Source organism: Phaseolus vulgaris, chromosome 8 (genome assembly GCF_000499845.2).
Source record: "Phaseolus vulgaris cultivar G19833 chromosome 8, P. vulgaris v2.0, whole genome shotgun sequence".
Lineage (NCBI taxonomy): Eukaryota > Viridiplantae > Streptophyta > Magnoliopsida > Fabales > Fabaceae > Phaseolus > Phaseolus vulgaris.
In genome coordinates this window covers 8834912-8851094 of record NC_023752.2, presented here as the reverse complement: position 1 = coordinate 8851094, position 16183 = coordinate 8834912, and the positions used below count along the sequence as shown (strand labels likewise).

The window sequence follows — 16183 nt, the reverse complement described above, 5'->3', positions numbered from 1 at the left end:
TATTAATGATATTAAATATACAAATACTGCTATTAATTTTATTTTTATTTTATTAATTATATTAATATTAATAATCATAATAAGTATAATAATAATCATAACGTAATAACAAAATTTGATGATTAATTTTTTTTTAATATTTTTAAGAAATTTGTTTTGAGTCCATGTACACGTAAATTTATTTATTAAAAAGTTCATACTTAGCTAAAGAAAATTCTGTACATAAATTATCCATGAATAACTTCGTAATATATATTATAAAATATTAATTCATAAATAATTTATTCACGGATAATCCAGAAATAGTCACATACAATACAATACAATAGACATCCATACAAGTAGATTATGGGAGGACTCCAAATTTATTTCCTCACATTTACTTATATTTTCTTATACAATATATTTACTCGCATGATCAAATCGATAAAGCTGTAATCATTCCTATTCCTATGGCAGAATCTCTACTATTATTCTTGGACTCATCAGAACAATCCATGTCATTAACAATCATAAGTAGCGCCACTATGAATGCATAGTCCACATTGGGATTGACCACCACATTGAAGCCACCATTATTCTCCATCTACATAAAGAGACAAACATGCATATATAATTATCATAATATATTTAAATTTTACTACTTATCAAAAACAAAGAATTACTAATATAAATAAAAAGATATACTGACTCAGTACTCATACTTTGGCTACGATGTTAGGAGATTCACCGGCATAAACAGTGCACGACCTTTTACTTCCAAAAATGATCACTCTAAAGTCACTTTTGTTTTCGTCTGGGTTTTTGGCAAGGAACACGTTTAATTTAGTAATCCCAGGCGGGATCTTTGACGATTCCTTGACTTCCTTAACCCAAAATAGCAATTTAGATGAATCAGTGCTTTCACCCCTGAAAACTTTGCATCTCCCATGCAAGGACACAATCTGCATAAAAATTAAGAATAAGAACAACATGGTTAGGTTAGAGATTTATAACTAGAGATTGTTTTTGCAGATAGGCGAATATTTAATTAACTTGAGAATGAGTATTGCTAGATGCATGAGCAACCAAACCTTATTGTATAGAGTGACGATGGGGTTTTCTGCATCATCATATAAGACACGACGGTTGTGAAGTGTGAAAAAAGTATCTTAGTATAAAAGAGACGATCATCGTTTTCATTGTAAGTGGCTCCTTTCTCAGTATTAATTTGTAGAGGGATAGAGTGAGGAGCACAGTAGGAAGAGTTGATAACTGAGACTTGCTTTGCCATTGGAGAGGAAGCTGTTTCATGGAACCAAAGTGTCTTTATTATTTATATGTTGTATATGGTAATTCACAGAGCAACATACAAAGCAAAATATTCAGGTTTACCAATACTAATCCCAATTGCAAGTGTGGTATCTACAAACGACTAAGTCAAGTGGTCACATAGAACACACAACAATCAAATATGCCCTACACAATTAAGTATGCACAGACAATAAATTGGAGTCTGCAGAAGAATTTTAAATAATCGACAGAAGAAAGTAACTATAAGGATATTTCACCAAAATGGTGCACATTTTTTTACAAGAATGGACAATTTTTGGTTAAAGTTGTCAATGGTGTAGAAAAATTTACAAGAATGGACAATTCTTGGTTAAAGTTGCCAATGGTGTATGCAACATCAATTAAATTTATTAATCAGCCTACTTTTTTATTTTTTAATTAAAGTTTCTAATTGGATTGACAACTTCAGTTTAAATAAAATTAGACATGAATTGACAATTTCTCTCCATTAAAGTTGTCAATTCGGTTGGCAAGTTCAGTTGATTTTTTTTTCAAAAGAAATGACAATTAATATTTTTGAAAATAAAAATATATAGTTAAATTTTTTATTTTAATTATAATATTAAAGTTTAATTTTGTTTTATTTAAGAAAATGATATATAAAGTTGAAGAATTAAAATTACTTTTTTTATAATAATTTTAAATAAATTGGGTTAAAAATGAGTTGTGTGTATTACGAAGTGAACTTTATATATTATGGGTGGTCCGATAGCGGCCCGATAGCGGGTGGCCTGATAAGCCCAACAAATACTACTTGCTAGGATAGGCTCGAAATGACTTTGATACCATATTACGAAGTGAACTTTAAGCCTAACTCAACCCCATAAAACCGACTCATAGAGTTGAGGATTGCACCCACTTATATACAATGAAAGGCTCTAATATCTAGTCGATGTGGGATCTCCTACAGTGTGATAAATTAAAAATATTTACTATTTTTTAAATATTGTTAAAGTTAAAAATATACTTATAAAAATGTGATATGATTTATGTATACATTTTTAGATTATATAATATATGAAAGTATAAATTATATAATATGTAAAAAGTAATAATATACATGTATTTATGTAAAATAAATGTATTAAAAAATAAATGAAAATATTGAATATAAGTTATTAAAAGAAGATGATATTAAATATTTGATGAGAACAACATTACAAAGGATAATTCTACTGTCTAAATGGATAATTTTCTATGTTATTACCTTCATTGCGACAGTAAGAACATTTTTTTTTGGCTTGTTTTAAATTGGTTGATCCATTTCATTATGTAAACTAGTTGTAATTGGTCGTCCCAAGTTCTTACGTCGCATGTGGGGGTCAGATATGAAATTTGGTCCGGTATAAGTAGACCAATAATCCTCGTTTCGAACGAGATGAAATTCAACTTGATATGTCTTTCTAATCGTGTGGAGGTTGTAAACCGGATCAATGAATGTCGTCATTTGTAAATGACAAGAGGAACAAACGGCAATAACGTGACGACAGGGAAGTTGAAGAGCTTGGAAGTGACCACAATCACACCATCAATAATTTAATCTAACTGTATATGATTGAGGTCGTCGACCATGTTGGGGGGTGGCTAATTCTTGGACATCATATTCATAATTTTCTACATTAAACCTTTCCACAAAACACATAGTCGAATCTTGTTGATTTTTCTAAATAAGGGTGTGATATCTTCTGGATAATAATGACCTACACGTAACATGGTGTCTATTTTGAAGACTCGCTCAACAAATCATGTTTTTGTTTTTTTTGGAAAGTTACCTTAACCAAAGCAGAAATTGGTAAAAAACGAACTCCCGAACATAATTTCAATTTTTAAAAACAACAAAAATATTTTTAATTTTAACATTATTTAAAAAGTATTAAATATTTTACATTTATTACACAACCTATTTTTAATCCAACTTAATTTTGGGTAACTTTGTTTTTTGTGAAAAAAAAAATTAGTTTTAATTTTAAAAAAAATATTAATTATTTTAAAAAACAATCAAGATGTTGCCTATACCATTGACAATTTTTACCAAGAATTATCTATTTTTTAATTTTTTTTGCTTTTGTCTATTTAGGTAAATATGACAATTTTTACCAAGAATCATAAGTAGCGCCACTATGAATGCATAGTACACATTGGGATTGACCACCACATTGAAGCCACCATTATTCTCCATCTACATTTTTTTTTTATCAGCATTCTCCATCTACATAAAGAGACAAACATGCATATATAATTATCATAATATATTTAATTATCATAAATTATATAATATGTGAAAAGTAATAATATACATGTATTTATGTAAAATAAATGTATTAAAAAATAAATAAAAATATTGAATAGAAGTCATTAAAAAATTAGTTTTAATTTAAAAAAATATTAATTATTTTTAAAAACAATCAAGATGTTGCCTATACATTGACAATTTTTACCAAGAATTATCTATTTTTGTAATTTTTTCTGCTTTTGTCTATTTAGGTAAATATGAAAAAAAACTTCACATTTTGATAAAATATCCTAACTATCATCCATGGTAGCTGCAGATTTTTATGTGTGAGGCAGGAATTGATTTCAGGATAACACGTAATAAATGCCAAAATATGGTATGATGTGTTGTTTATATGGATCAAGAGAATTTTGATTGTAGGAAAGGGTTGCTGGTAGGTGCGTCCAGCAATGAGGCATTCAAGTGCAAAAAGTTTTTCTTCTTTGTTGGTGTGGTGTGGACCTCAAAAATGAGTTGCGGGCTCACTTTTTGTTATTTTGTTTGGGTCTGGTTCCCGGGCTGGGGGTTGGTAAGCTATAACTACAGTAGGATAGACTCGAAAAATGGCTCTAATATTATATTACGAAATGGATTTTAAGTCTAACTTAATCCCATAAAATTGGCTCATGAGGTAAGATTTGCGCTCACTTATATACAATAAAATGTCCTAATCTCTAGTCAATGTGAGATCTCCAACACATAAGGATCTGAGTACCTCTTTACACTATTTTTTTTATATATAGAAATTTATTTAATGATAAGAAAATGCATATAGAAAGAATAAAATAAATGGTTTAATTTTTTTTTTCCATCAAAACTAAACTTAGATTTAATGTGTGTTTTTTAACAAATGAAAAACAATTTTTTCAAACAGTTCAATCGGATATTCAAAATTTAATATAAATAATTATATAAAATGTACTCAATGTATGCATGAATGAGAAAATAAATATAAATAAAATTATAACAAAAAAAACATCAATTGCGCATATTTAACTAAAATAATTCTAAACGATTTAAACAATTTAATCATATACTTTAAATTACTTAAAATATTTACTTATACGGAATTAATCCGTATATTTTAAACAATTTGAAAGATTTTTCTAGTAATTTATTAAGATTTCAAACAATTTCTTAATTTTTCAATCTTATAATTTAATATTGGAGATAAATATATATATTTTCCTATAATTTTCTCAAAATTATTTTATTGACGTGGAAAAGAAGAAAACGCGGAAAAGACTTGACCTAAGAGGATATTGGTTTTGTGATCTACATTTCGACCACGTACACTTTTGGTATTTTCAGTCACTCCAGGTAATAACGTCACCAATCATCGTTATGACATTAGGTTGATTATGTCATTAAGTATACATAGTAATAAGAAAGAATGAGAAAAACATAAAAAATGAAGTTATTTAGATTAATAGTTAATAACTAAAATTTTAATAGTTAAAATTAAATATTAATATTTAAAAATTATTTATTATTAATAATTAGAACTATTTTAAATTAATAATTTTTTTTATAAAATAATATTTAATTTATTTAATATAATAACTAATTATTTTATTTTTAGTCACTAAATTAGTTTTCATTTAATAATTTTTTTTAGTAAAAGTATTTTAGGGTTTTACATTATTTTCTATAAGTTAGTTATAACTTCCTTATTCATGATTCGAATGAGTCTCTTTTAACATTTTGAGTTTAAATGTGAGATACTATTCATGTGTCTTAAATTATTATGTTTTTTTATGAAAGTTAATTTTGACAATTATTTTATGTATAAATAGGATCTTGTATAAACGAGTTAGACTTGAGAATGTTGAGTTCAAATTCTTGTCAGTGGAGACTAGCCTAAGTACGTTATCTATAGTTAGAGGAAGAAGTGAAAGACACGGTTTGGATGTGTAAGGGGTCAAAGAGTCTGACCCAAATGGCTTTAATTTTAATTTTATCAAGAATAGTTGGGAAATGTTGAAGCATGATGTTGTAGCTCTTGTTCAACTTTTTCAGGAGATGGATTGTATACCTAAAGGGTGTAATGCGTCTTTCATAACCCTTGTTTCCAAAGTAAGGGACCTTACGAGTCTGGATCAATATAGACCTATATCTCTGGTGGGTTACTTGTATAAAATTATCTCAAAGGTCTTATCTTGTCGCCTCAAGCTAGTTTTACTTGAAGTTATAAATGACTGTCAATCGACTTTCTTAAAGGACAAAGGGTTACTTGATAGTATTCTAGTAGCTAATGATGTTATTGATGAGCTCATACAAGGAAAATCCCTTTTAGCGACCACCAAATTCGGTCACTAGAAGCACTATAATCGGTCGCTAGAAGCACTACAATAAGTTGCTAAACATATTTGCGATCGAAATGGTCTCCAAATAAAAATGGAAACGAAAACCCTAGACGCAAAGCATTTAGCGACCGAATTATAAATTGGTCGCAAATTTGCGACCGAAATTTCGGTGGCTAAATCAGTCGTAGAACATTTGGTCACCAAAATTTAGGAACCAAATTAGCAATCGAAATTTCGGTTGGTTGCAGAAAATTTGGTCACCAAAATTCAGAAACCAAATTTTTATAAAAAAATCGGTGGCTAAATTGGTGACTAAAATAGAAGGTGATAGCGACCACCATTTTCGGTCGCTAATGTATTAAAATAATTAACTAAAAAAGCTTGTGGTGGCTAATTCAGTGGCTAAATGAAAACCCCTATAACGACAAATTTGATTTCGGTGGCTAAATATATTTTTTAATTACATCGACCGATTTTGTTTCGATCGCTAAACAACAACTTTGTAGATATATCCACCAAATCTCCATTTTATAAAAAAAAGTCAAACCTCCTTATAGATACTCAAAATTCAATCAAGCTAAATAAGAATGAACTTCAAATGCATAGTTTAAGAAGGAGGTGTACACAAATTAAAAGTAAATCGTATTACATAATGAAAACTATTGAAAACTAGTTAAAAGAATCAATCTATTATATAATTTAACATACAACTAATCTTCTCCATAACTGTCATTTCTAATATGGTCTTCTTTATGATGTGGACGGTTAGTAGATATGAAGAATTTGATATGAGATTATTCATTAGAATTACCTTTCCGTATAAGTTTTCCTTTATTAGAATTACCTTTCCGTATAAGTTTTCCTTTGTGGAAGATGCCCGATTAGACAACACCAATCTAATTAGTTCAACTCTTGCTGCATGATGAAGAGATTGAGAAAAGAATCACAAGGCAATGATGATGGGAGCAAATAAGAAGACATTCATCAAACATGATAGAAAGATAGTTACGGATAGGAATGCATATTGAAATTGACTTTCAGAAAAACTCACAGTATCACCCTCAGAATCAACTGAGAACATTAATTTAGTGGTATTGTTTTATTTCTTTCTAAATTATATTTAATCAACGTAAATAATCTGATTATTTAATTACATCAACTAAAATCATAACAATAAAACTTACAACATTACATTAAACTATTTTTTTTAAAAACATTCAAATAAAAAAATGTTCTACTAAGTATAATTTTATATACTTAGTCTGGGAGTTTAGTCTGGGAGTTGGCAGGCATTGATTTTAGTCTTTAATTTGTGTAGGGTGGATGTATTTAATCTATGTAGGTTGGATATAGGGTCATTTGTTTAGAAACTAATAACTTTTTTGTTGTTTTGGATTATTGTATATGGGTTGAGGTAATCCTGAAGTACCTCCTTTATTTTATTATTTTTTTTTCAGCAAAGAATAAATAAAAATAAAATTAAAAATGGGACACTTCAGGGTGTTCCAACCCGTATACAATAGTTAAAAACTCCATACAACAGAAGCTTTAGGTTCTTGAACACCATAGAACACCTACTAGACTCACACAACCATTTATGCAGTAAAAACAACCTGCAGGCTACTAAAAACCAGCACATGCCTTTATTTTATTATATTTTTTGCTGATAAAAGAAAAAGAGTATAATTTTATAAAATAAAAAAATATGCTAGCTGACCTGATTAAAAAAAATTAAAATGGCATAAAATTATGTTTAGTGATTTATTGGAAGCAAGTATACTTTTATTTCTAAAATAAATTATTGAGATAAAAAGACATTTTGCCCCTTTCGTACAGCTCCAGTTATACGCAACCAGTTTCAATAAAACTAGTGATGTTTATTTCCATATTTTTTTCTCATAGCTTTGGTTGTTTTTATTTTAATTTATTTTGAATCAATCTATAATACAAATGGAATGCTCTTCAAGGATAAGTTCTAAAAACAATCAAAAAGAAAAATTTTCAAATTTAAATTCAAAATAGTAATTTCAAATTGATTATGGGAGGGACAAGTGGCACGTTGTAAAACTTACACGTGTCACAACTCTCATTTTATTAAAAAACATCACTCACAATGTCTAATACCAATTCATTAACAATTCATTTGGTCGCTATTTCAGACACAAATTTGATACTAAGGGTATTCAATGGCTATTTCGGTCGCAAATTGCGACCACTTATTCTTGGTCGCTAAATTCGGTGACTAAATTGTTATTTTCTTGTAGTGTCTGGAGGAAAGGGAGGAGGGGGTTGTGTTTGAAGGTAGACTATGAAAAGGCGTACGATTCGGTCAACTAGGTTTTTCTATGCTTTTGAGGTTGGGGTTTAAAGAGCGGTGGATTGCATGGATCAGAGGGTGCTTAGAGTCTTCTTCGGTATTTATGTTGGTTAACGGAAGCCCTACTTCTAAGTTTAAACCGATAATGAGATTGAGAGAGGGGGACCCCTTAGCACCCTTCCTTTTTCGTGTGGTTGCGGAAGGCCTGGCAGAGCTTGTTAGACAAGCGATTAGAGAATTACGAGGGTTCTCTTATCTTCAAGTGTATGCTAAAACCATAAATTGTACAATTACGAGGGTTCTGTTTAAATATTTGGGGTTATAAGTTGGTGGTAATCCTAAAAGGAAAAGGTTCTGGGAACCTATTGTGAGTAAAGTTAGCGCGAAGCTAAGTTCTTGGAAGGGGAGATTTCTGTCTTTGGCAGGTAGAATATGCCTTATGAAGTCAGTTTTCACTTCAGTTCCTTTGTTCTACTTATCATTCTTTAAAGCCCCAAAGTCGGTATAAGATAGAATCATAAGCATTCATAGAAGCTTCTTATGGAAGTGGGGAAAGGAAAAGAAATCTATTCCGTGGGTGAGTTGGGATAACTTATGCAAACCCCAAGAGGAAGGAGGGTTGAGAATTAAAGATGTTAGAATCTTCAACGTCTCTTTATTGGCAGAATGAAAGTGGAGGCTCTTAGGTGAGAACAAGGAAGATGGAAAGATGTTCTTATGTATAAATATGGTATGCAATAGGATCACAACCATTCAGATAGGAAATACCACTCGTGGTGGTGACGAGATTTATCTAAAAGTTGTGGTGAAGGGCAAGATGGTGGATGGTTCCAAGAATCTATACGGTGGAGAGTGGGTAGGGGGACAAGGTCGGACTATGGAAGGATATGTGCGCAAGTAGTAACCCCCTTAAGGTCCTGTATCCTAGGTTGTTCTCTCTATCTTTGGATAACGTTGTAGAGGGTTAAATTTAGTTTTTTTATATGGTAGGAATGTTTAAAAAGTTTAATTCTATTGAGGTGAGGACCTCTTGTTATCTGTATACGAGTTGGGATCATGGTAGTAAGTATCGTACGATTCACGATACGAACCATACGATACGATATGATTCTGAGTGCCTATGATACGAATCACAAGAACAATTGTTTTTGCTCTTGTATCGTAGCTGTATCATGTGAATCGTGATACGAATCACACGTATCGTGATATGATTCGCATATATCGTCACTTGCTTTTAAAAAATCCTAATTTTAATTATTTTATAAAAACCCTAATTTTAATTTACCCGCAAAGCAGTGCATCCTTTCAAACGTTCTTCTTCTTTGTCCTTCTTCCCTGCGTTCTTCTTCGACCAACAACAACCAAGTCGCAACGGCGACAACGACTGCGACGACAACTGCCACGACAACGACAACTGCGAATGACAACCGAGCTTGAAGGTGCGAACGACATCAACGACGATGACAAAACTCGCGACGACGACAGCGAACAAAACCAACTGTCGGAGGCAAAAAAAACCTTTTTTATTGTGGAGGAAGACCAAACATGGGAGGTTTAAGGGAGGTTTTTTGCTACTATATTCATTTATTAAGATTAGTAAAACAAAAAGGGAGTCAGACATTACATGGAAGTACTGTGAAAGTCTTCCAACAAATAAACTACAAGTAAAACGTAAGTTTTGCTCTCATACTTGTTGGGGTGGAATAACTAGGATGAAGCATCATCTTGATGGAACAAAGAAAGACGTTATCCCCTGTTGCAGTGTTCCAGATGAGGTGAAGGTAATCTTTTTGAAGCTGCTGAAAGATAAAGGAAAAAAGAAAGAGGAGATGAACTTGGATTGTGGAAAAGTTACAAGAGAATTAAGAAAGAGTGATTTGCACCAAATGACAATCAATGCATCTTACAAGAATAGAGAAGATGTAATTCAAGAAATTTGCAACTATATTTATGGTAATGCATTGCCATTTAATCTTGTTAGGAGCCCTCTTTTCTTCTAGATGCTAAAGGCGGTTGGAGACTATGGGAAAAGTTTTAAACCTCCTTCTTATCATGAGGTAAGAGTATCTTATCTGAAAAAAGGAGTGGATAAGGTACAAAAATGTCTAGAAAAATATAAGAGTGATTGGGTGAAATGGGGATGCACACTGATGTGTCACTACAAAAAAAAGATGTATATTATGTCGGTTATTTTCGTATAAATTGACGTTTATAACCACCACAATATATGTTTGTGGCGGTTTCCCAAACCGCCATAGAACTGGCTGCCACAAAGTTTAATGTGACAGTTTTACGCTACCCGTCGCAACACCCGCCACTTTAAACATAGTGTAAATAGTGATAGTTTTTATATGTAAGTAGTGTCAGTTATAATTGTCGCAATTTACATTCATTGAAGAAGATTTTGGTCGAATAATATACATAAATCGTGACATTTTTAACTGACATAATTTTAATTCTTAATAAAGAAAATTTAACTACCACTTTTTTATAATCTGTTTTATACAATTAACATAAACATAATATATTTTTATAATAAAAAAATAATGTATAAAGTTATAATCATTCATTCATTTCATTGAAAATTAAAGCACACATAATATTATTCAAAAGTTTATACATAATTATAAATTAAAACACATAAAAAGTTTAAACTTCCTTAATCAAGTTTAAAATTACAACACATAGTTATTCAAAAGTTCACCATCAATTTCAGATAATCCAAAGACACGCTTGAAGATCCTTATCACCGCATCCATTGTAGGGGAAAGAACTATCGATCTCTTCTCTCCCGGATACAAGTACCTATGAGAAATATAAAAAAAAATTAACCAAATTATAAGTATAGAACATAAACTAATGATAGTAATATATTTTTAAGACCAAAAAATCTTTCAACTTTTTTTCCCACTTTTAAGAGCAACAATGATAATAATATATTTGCACTAAGAGTTTATTCTATAACAATAAAAGTTTTAAAAAGCCTTCCGGGAGTTACCATGATAGTCTCTATGAGGCAGTATGAGGACATCCAACTAGAACACTATCAATACTAAATTTAATATAATAGTCAGAAGGGGAAATCAATTCACTTTAATAATCTTAGGAGTAGAAGAGATCAATAGAAATGAAATCAATATTGTCTCCCTAGAACAATTAAATTGGGAATTTATATTGTAAGCAACGTGTCAAAATTAGACTTACCAAGCTACATCACCACCTACCTATTCCCTTACCCCACCTTGTTTCTTCAATTGGTTACATATAATAGCTACTATTCTTGTTTCTCACGCTCACTATAATTTCTGTTACAATACTTCAAAACATTCATAATCTTTAGTGAGGAAGGTACTTAATGTAACTTTTTACTAAATTAGTTTACATGATGAAAGAAATATATATTAATATCATGCTTTCTCATACTTGTTCTAAGTATAATCAAATTAAAAATTGATCTATATGTATTTTATTTTAAATCGGTGTCCTTCTGAAAGAAATTTGCATTTTATCAGTGCCTATACAAAAAATGTTAACTAACATTTTAGAAATATGCCCATGCGACAGCCAGTCAACAGGAGATACATTAACAGCCTCAACATAATTGAAACCGCAGTTGAACCCAGAGTGGTAGGCTAGAGGAAATGTCAGAACAAAGTCCCTAGGGTTTTGGACACACCTATAAACTGGTACTCCTTTAGACTTAAGGATAGAAGGAGAAAGCTGAGTGATCTGCAACAAGTTAGAAATACAAGCAGCAGATAAATATACGTCAAAGGAAATAAACAAGATCATCCAACATCACTAGTTACCTCTTTAATAATAGAAATATGGACAGGTAGGTAAAATGGAGATGTAAAACATGGAACTCCACCAAATGAGAACGTAATAATTTTAATTCTTTTGTCACCTCTCGAGCATATAAAACAAACAAGAATATCAAATGATGTTTGTCAAGTGATAGAAAAACTTTTACTCACCAGCTTATGAAGCAAGTCGGGTTGTTCTTCAAAAAGTTCTGGTAAATGCTTTCTCATAGCCTTTTCCAATTTGCAGGCATCTTTTCCAGGGACTCCATACCACAATTTTGGAGCTCCCCAATGAATGTAGTTTAATGAATATAAATGGTGATCTTCTACATGCTGCATTCACAATTAAACCTAAAAGAAAATATAAAGTTGTTTTAAACTGCAGATCCTATAGTATGTAAGGACTCATTCTCTCCCACACACACAACATCAACAAATTGCCACTCAACACAACAAATAGTTCTGTTGTGGTTTAGCAAACAAATCCGGGCAAAAAGATGACACTTATACTATGTGTCCCCATAGTCTCACACAAATGCACATCCTTACGTACTTTCCATCCTGAAAAAGCATTTCGAAGACACAAAAAATCACATGTAAATATATTACAGATATATTTCAGGAGATCTGATACAGATTTGATTTAGTTAACTTTATTTCTATTTATATCATATTTTATTTGTATTACGCAGAAAACCTATTTTGGGAATATTTGTTGTAAATTATTTTGACAAGAACCATGGAAGAACTCCACCACCAAAAAAGATCTGCAAAACAATATTTATCTGTTACAAATTTTTTAAACAAATCCAAAGCCCTAAATCAAATTTTAAACAAAAAATCCGAACCCCTAAATTATATTCTTTTTATTAAACTTACCAATAACTCGAAAGTGGTATTGAAGCACCGAAGAACACAAAAGGGGAGTTCCCCATTCTGATTAGAAGTCGAATTGTATAATAAGTAGAATTGTGAGTGCAAATGTAAGAATGAACATGAGATCGTGAATTCAAGAATGACCGTGAGTGAGTGACAAAATGAGAGGGTTTGAGAAATAAAAGTCTCAGAAAAGATAGGGTTAGGGAGTCTGGGAAAGGAGAGTCATTAAAAAAATCAGTGAAAGAAAGTTCCCTCTCAATGTTGTCTTTGATGTAAGGAATGAAGGACGTGGATGAACCAGTGATGGCTGACAGTGAGGGGTCATGGAAAGAAATCGTTAAGAGGAGGGCGTCGATCAAGCCGACGGCAATGGTGGACACAACCAACGTAAAGGAAACTGACATATTTTATTGAAACATAACAACGACTATTATAAAGTCTTTATAAAACAGAAATCACAGAATTAGCTCCTACAAAATAGTTACTTTAAACAAACAGAAAACTACTCCCTATTAATCAGCTATTATAACGTTACTCCAAAAAATTCTTCCCCGTAAATTGAAGTATGCTGAAACAATATCAGTTTACTCAAGTCGTCGAACTCCAAGCATGCTTATGAATTTCACAAATTGATCTACCTTAATTGGTTTAGTCATTATGTATGCTACTTGATCTTCAGTTCCACAAAACACTAACCTCACAGTCCCATTAGTTGACAAATTACGCAAGTAATGGTACCTGACATCAATATGTTTTGTCCTTCAATGCATAACTGGATTCTTGGACAATTTTATTGCTGAACTACTTTCACACATGATATCGATACACTCGCTGCTTAGAACACCTAGCTCCTTCAGAATTCCCGTAAGCCAAACTCCATGACATGCACTTGCAGTGGTAGCCACATATTCAGCTTCTGTAGATGACAGTGTTACAATTCCCTGCTTCCTTGAACTCCAACATATTGCTACTCCATTTAGAAAGAAAACATAGCCTGAAGTGCTCTTCCTGTCGTCAATATCTCGTGCATAATCACTGTCTGTGTATCCCAACAGATTTACATCCTTACTCCATTTGTAATAAACTCCAACATCTAATGTACCTTTTAAATATCTCAGTACCCTTTTAGCAATCAACATATGTTCTTCTCTGGGATCAACCATATAACGTGAAATCAAACAAACCACAAACATTAAATCGGGACGAGTTACCGTGAGGTACATTAAGCATCCTACTAGTTGTTTGTACAATGTTGCTTCGATACTTTTACCGCCTGACTTTGGCAAGAAGGTGTCAGGGACTATCGGATTCTTTACTGCATTACAATCCGACATATTCAACCTTTCCAAAACTTCCTTAGCATACTTCTTTTGGCACAAATGAATTCCTCCTTCGTTTTGATAAACCTCAACTCCAAGGAAGAACTTCATTTTTCCTAAGTCTGTCATCTCAAACTCCTGTTGCATTGATAACTTGAAATATTTGCACATATTCTCATCATCTCCTGTGTAAATCAAATCATCAACGTAGAGGCAGACCAACAATAATTTTCTTCCAATTCTCTTCAAGAACAAGGTGTGATCATAATTACTTTTATCAAATCCTTCATTCTTGAAATAGCTCTCGATTTTGCTAAACCAGGCCCTCGGTGCTTGTTTCAGGCTTGCCAAAAGGGGAAACAAGTGAAGAGTTCTTTTAAAACCAAAAATCTTGTCTCTTCATTGAGACCTCTTGAACTCCTTCACATGGATGTCTTTGGACCCTCTAGATCTATGAGTCTTGGTGGAAATTATTATGCTCTTGTTATTGTTGATGATTTCTCTAGGTACACTTGGACTTTGTTCTTGGAATCAAAGAGTGATGCCTTTGCTGCATTCAAAAAGCTAGCAAGAAGGCTTCAAAACACAAAGAAGAGCAACATTGGCTCCATAAGAAGTGACCATGGAGGAGAATTCCAAAATGAGAAGTTTGCAAAGTTTTGTGAGAAGTTGGGAATCCTACACAATTTCTCTGCTCCAAGAACACCACAGCAGAATGGAGTTGTAGAGAGGAAGAACATATCTCTTGAAGAGGTTGCAAGGACAATGCTTAGTGAATCATCACTTCCTAAGTATTTTTGGGCAGATGCAGTGAACACCTCTTGCTATGTGATGAATAGGATGCTTATAAGGCCCATCTTGAAGAAAACCCCATATGAGCTGTTCAATGGAAGGAAGCCTAACATCAGTCACCTCAAAGTATTTGGTTGTAGCTGTTTTGTTCTCAACAATGGAAAGGAAAGCTTGGGAAAGTTTGATGAAAAAGCTGACCTTGGCATTTTCATTGGTTATTCTCTCACAAGCCATGCATATAGAGTCTACAACAAAAGATTGATGACTGTAGAAGAATCAGTACATGTAGTCTTTGATGAGGTAGATCGCAGAATCAGTGAGAACCCAAAGATCAGTGCTGAGGAAGACGAACAGAGCATCAGTTTGGAGAAGCTAGATATCTGTGCAGAAAAACAACCGGTTGATTCGCAGAAACAACCGATTGAAATTCTGCAACAGAGTGAGCTGCCCAAAGAGTGGAGGATTCCTAGAGATCTGTCAGTGGATAACATCATAGGGCAGATAAAGGAAGGTGTCTCCACACGTAGCTCCATCTCAAACTTCTGCAGGCACACAACTTTTGTTTCTCAAATTGAACCAAAGTCATTTGAAGAAGCTCTCAAGGATGAGAAATGGGTTGAGGCTATGCATGAAGAGCTAAACCAATTTGAAAGAAATGAGGTATGGTTTCTTGTCCCTAAAACTAATGAAATGAATATTATTGGTTCAAAATGGGTTTTCAGGAATAAGCTAGATGAGGATGGAGTGGTCACTAGAAACAAAGCAAGGCTAGTTGCCAAAGGCTACAATCAAGAAGAGGGCATAGACTATGGTGAAACCTTTGCTCCTGTGGCTAGATTAGAGGCTGTGAGGCTGCTGCTGGCTTTTGCATGTATGAGTGGCTTCAAAATCTTCCAAATGGATGTAAAGAGTGCCTTCTTGAATGGCTACATCAATGAGGAAGTCTATGTAGATCAACCACCGGGTTTTGAAGATCACAAGCTTCATAATCATGTCTTCAAGTTGAAGAAAGCTTTGTATGGTCTGAAACAAGCTCCAAGGCAGTGGTATGAGAGGCTTAGCAACTTTCTGCTATCTCATGGTTATGAAAGAGGAATGGTAGACAAGACTCTCTTCATAAAAAAGTCTAATGCAGAAATTATTCTTGTGCAAATCTATGT

The 16183-nt window shown here is 32.4% G+C and overlaps 1 protein-coding gene across 3 annotated transcripts in view; it reads right to left on the bottom strand.

The window, feature by feature from the left end:
• Positions 1–251: 251 nt before the first annotated feature.
• The window catches only part of LOC137823903 (protein LURP-one-related 15-like), a 52293-nt gene continuing 36361 nt past the window's right edge, over positions 252–16183 (bottom strand). Inside the window, exons 2-3 of one of the 3 annotated variants that reach the window (XM_068629229.1) lie at positions 705–944; positions 252–586 (exon numbers count right to left, since the gene is read on the bottom strand). In XM_068629229.1, the coding sequence (XP_068485330.1) occupies positions 419–586; positions 705–944 (408 nt within the window). In that variant the 3' untranslated portion in view covers positions 252–418. Of the gene's footprint in view, positions 587–704; positions 945–3430; positions 3512–16183 lie in introns of those variants that run through there. The other 2 variants (XR_011083180.1, XR_011083181.1) reach the window with 2 other exon arrangements.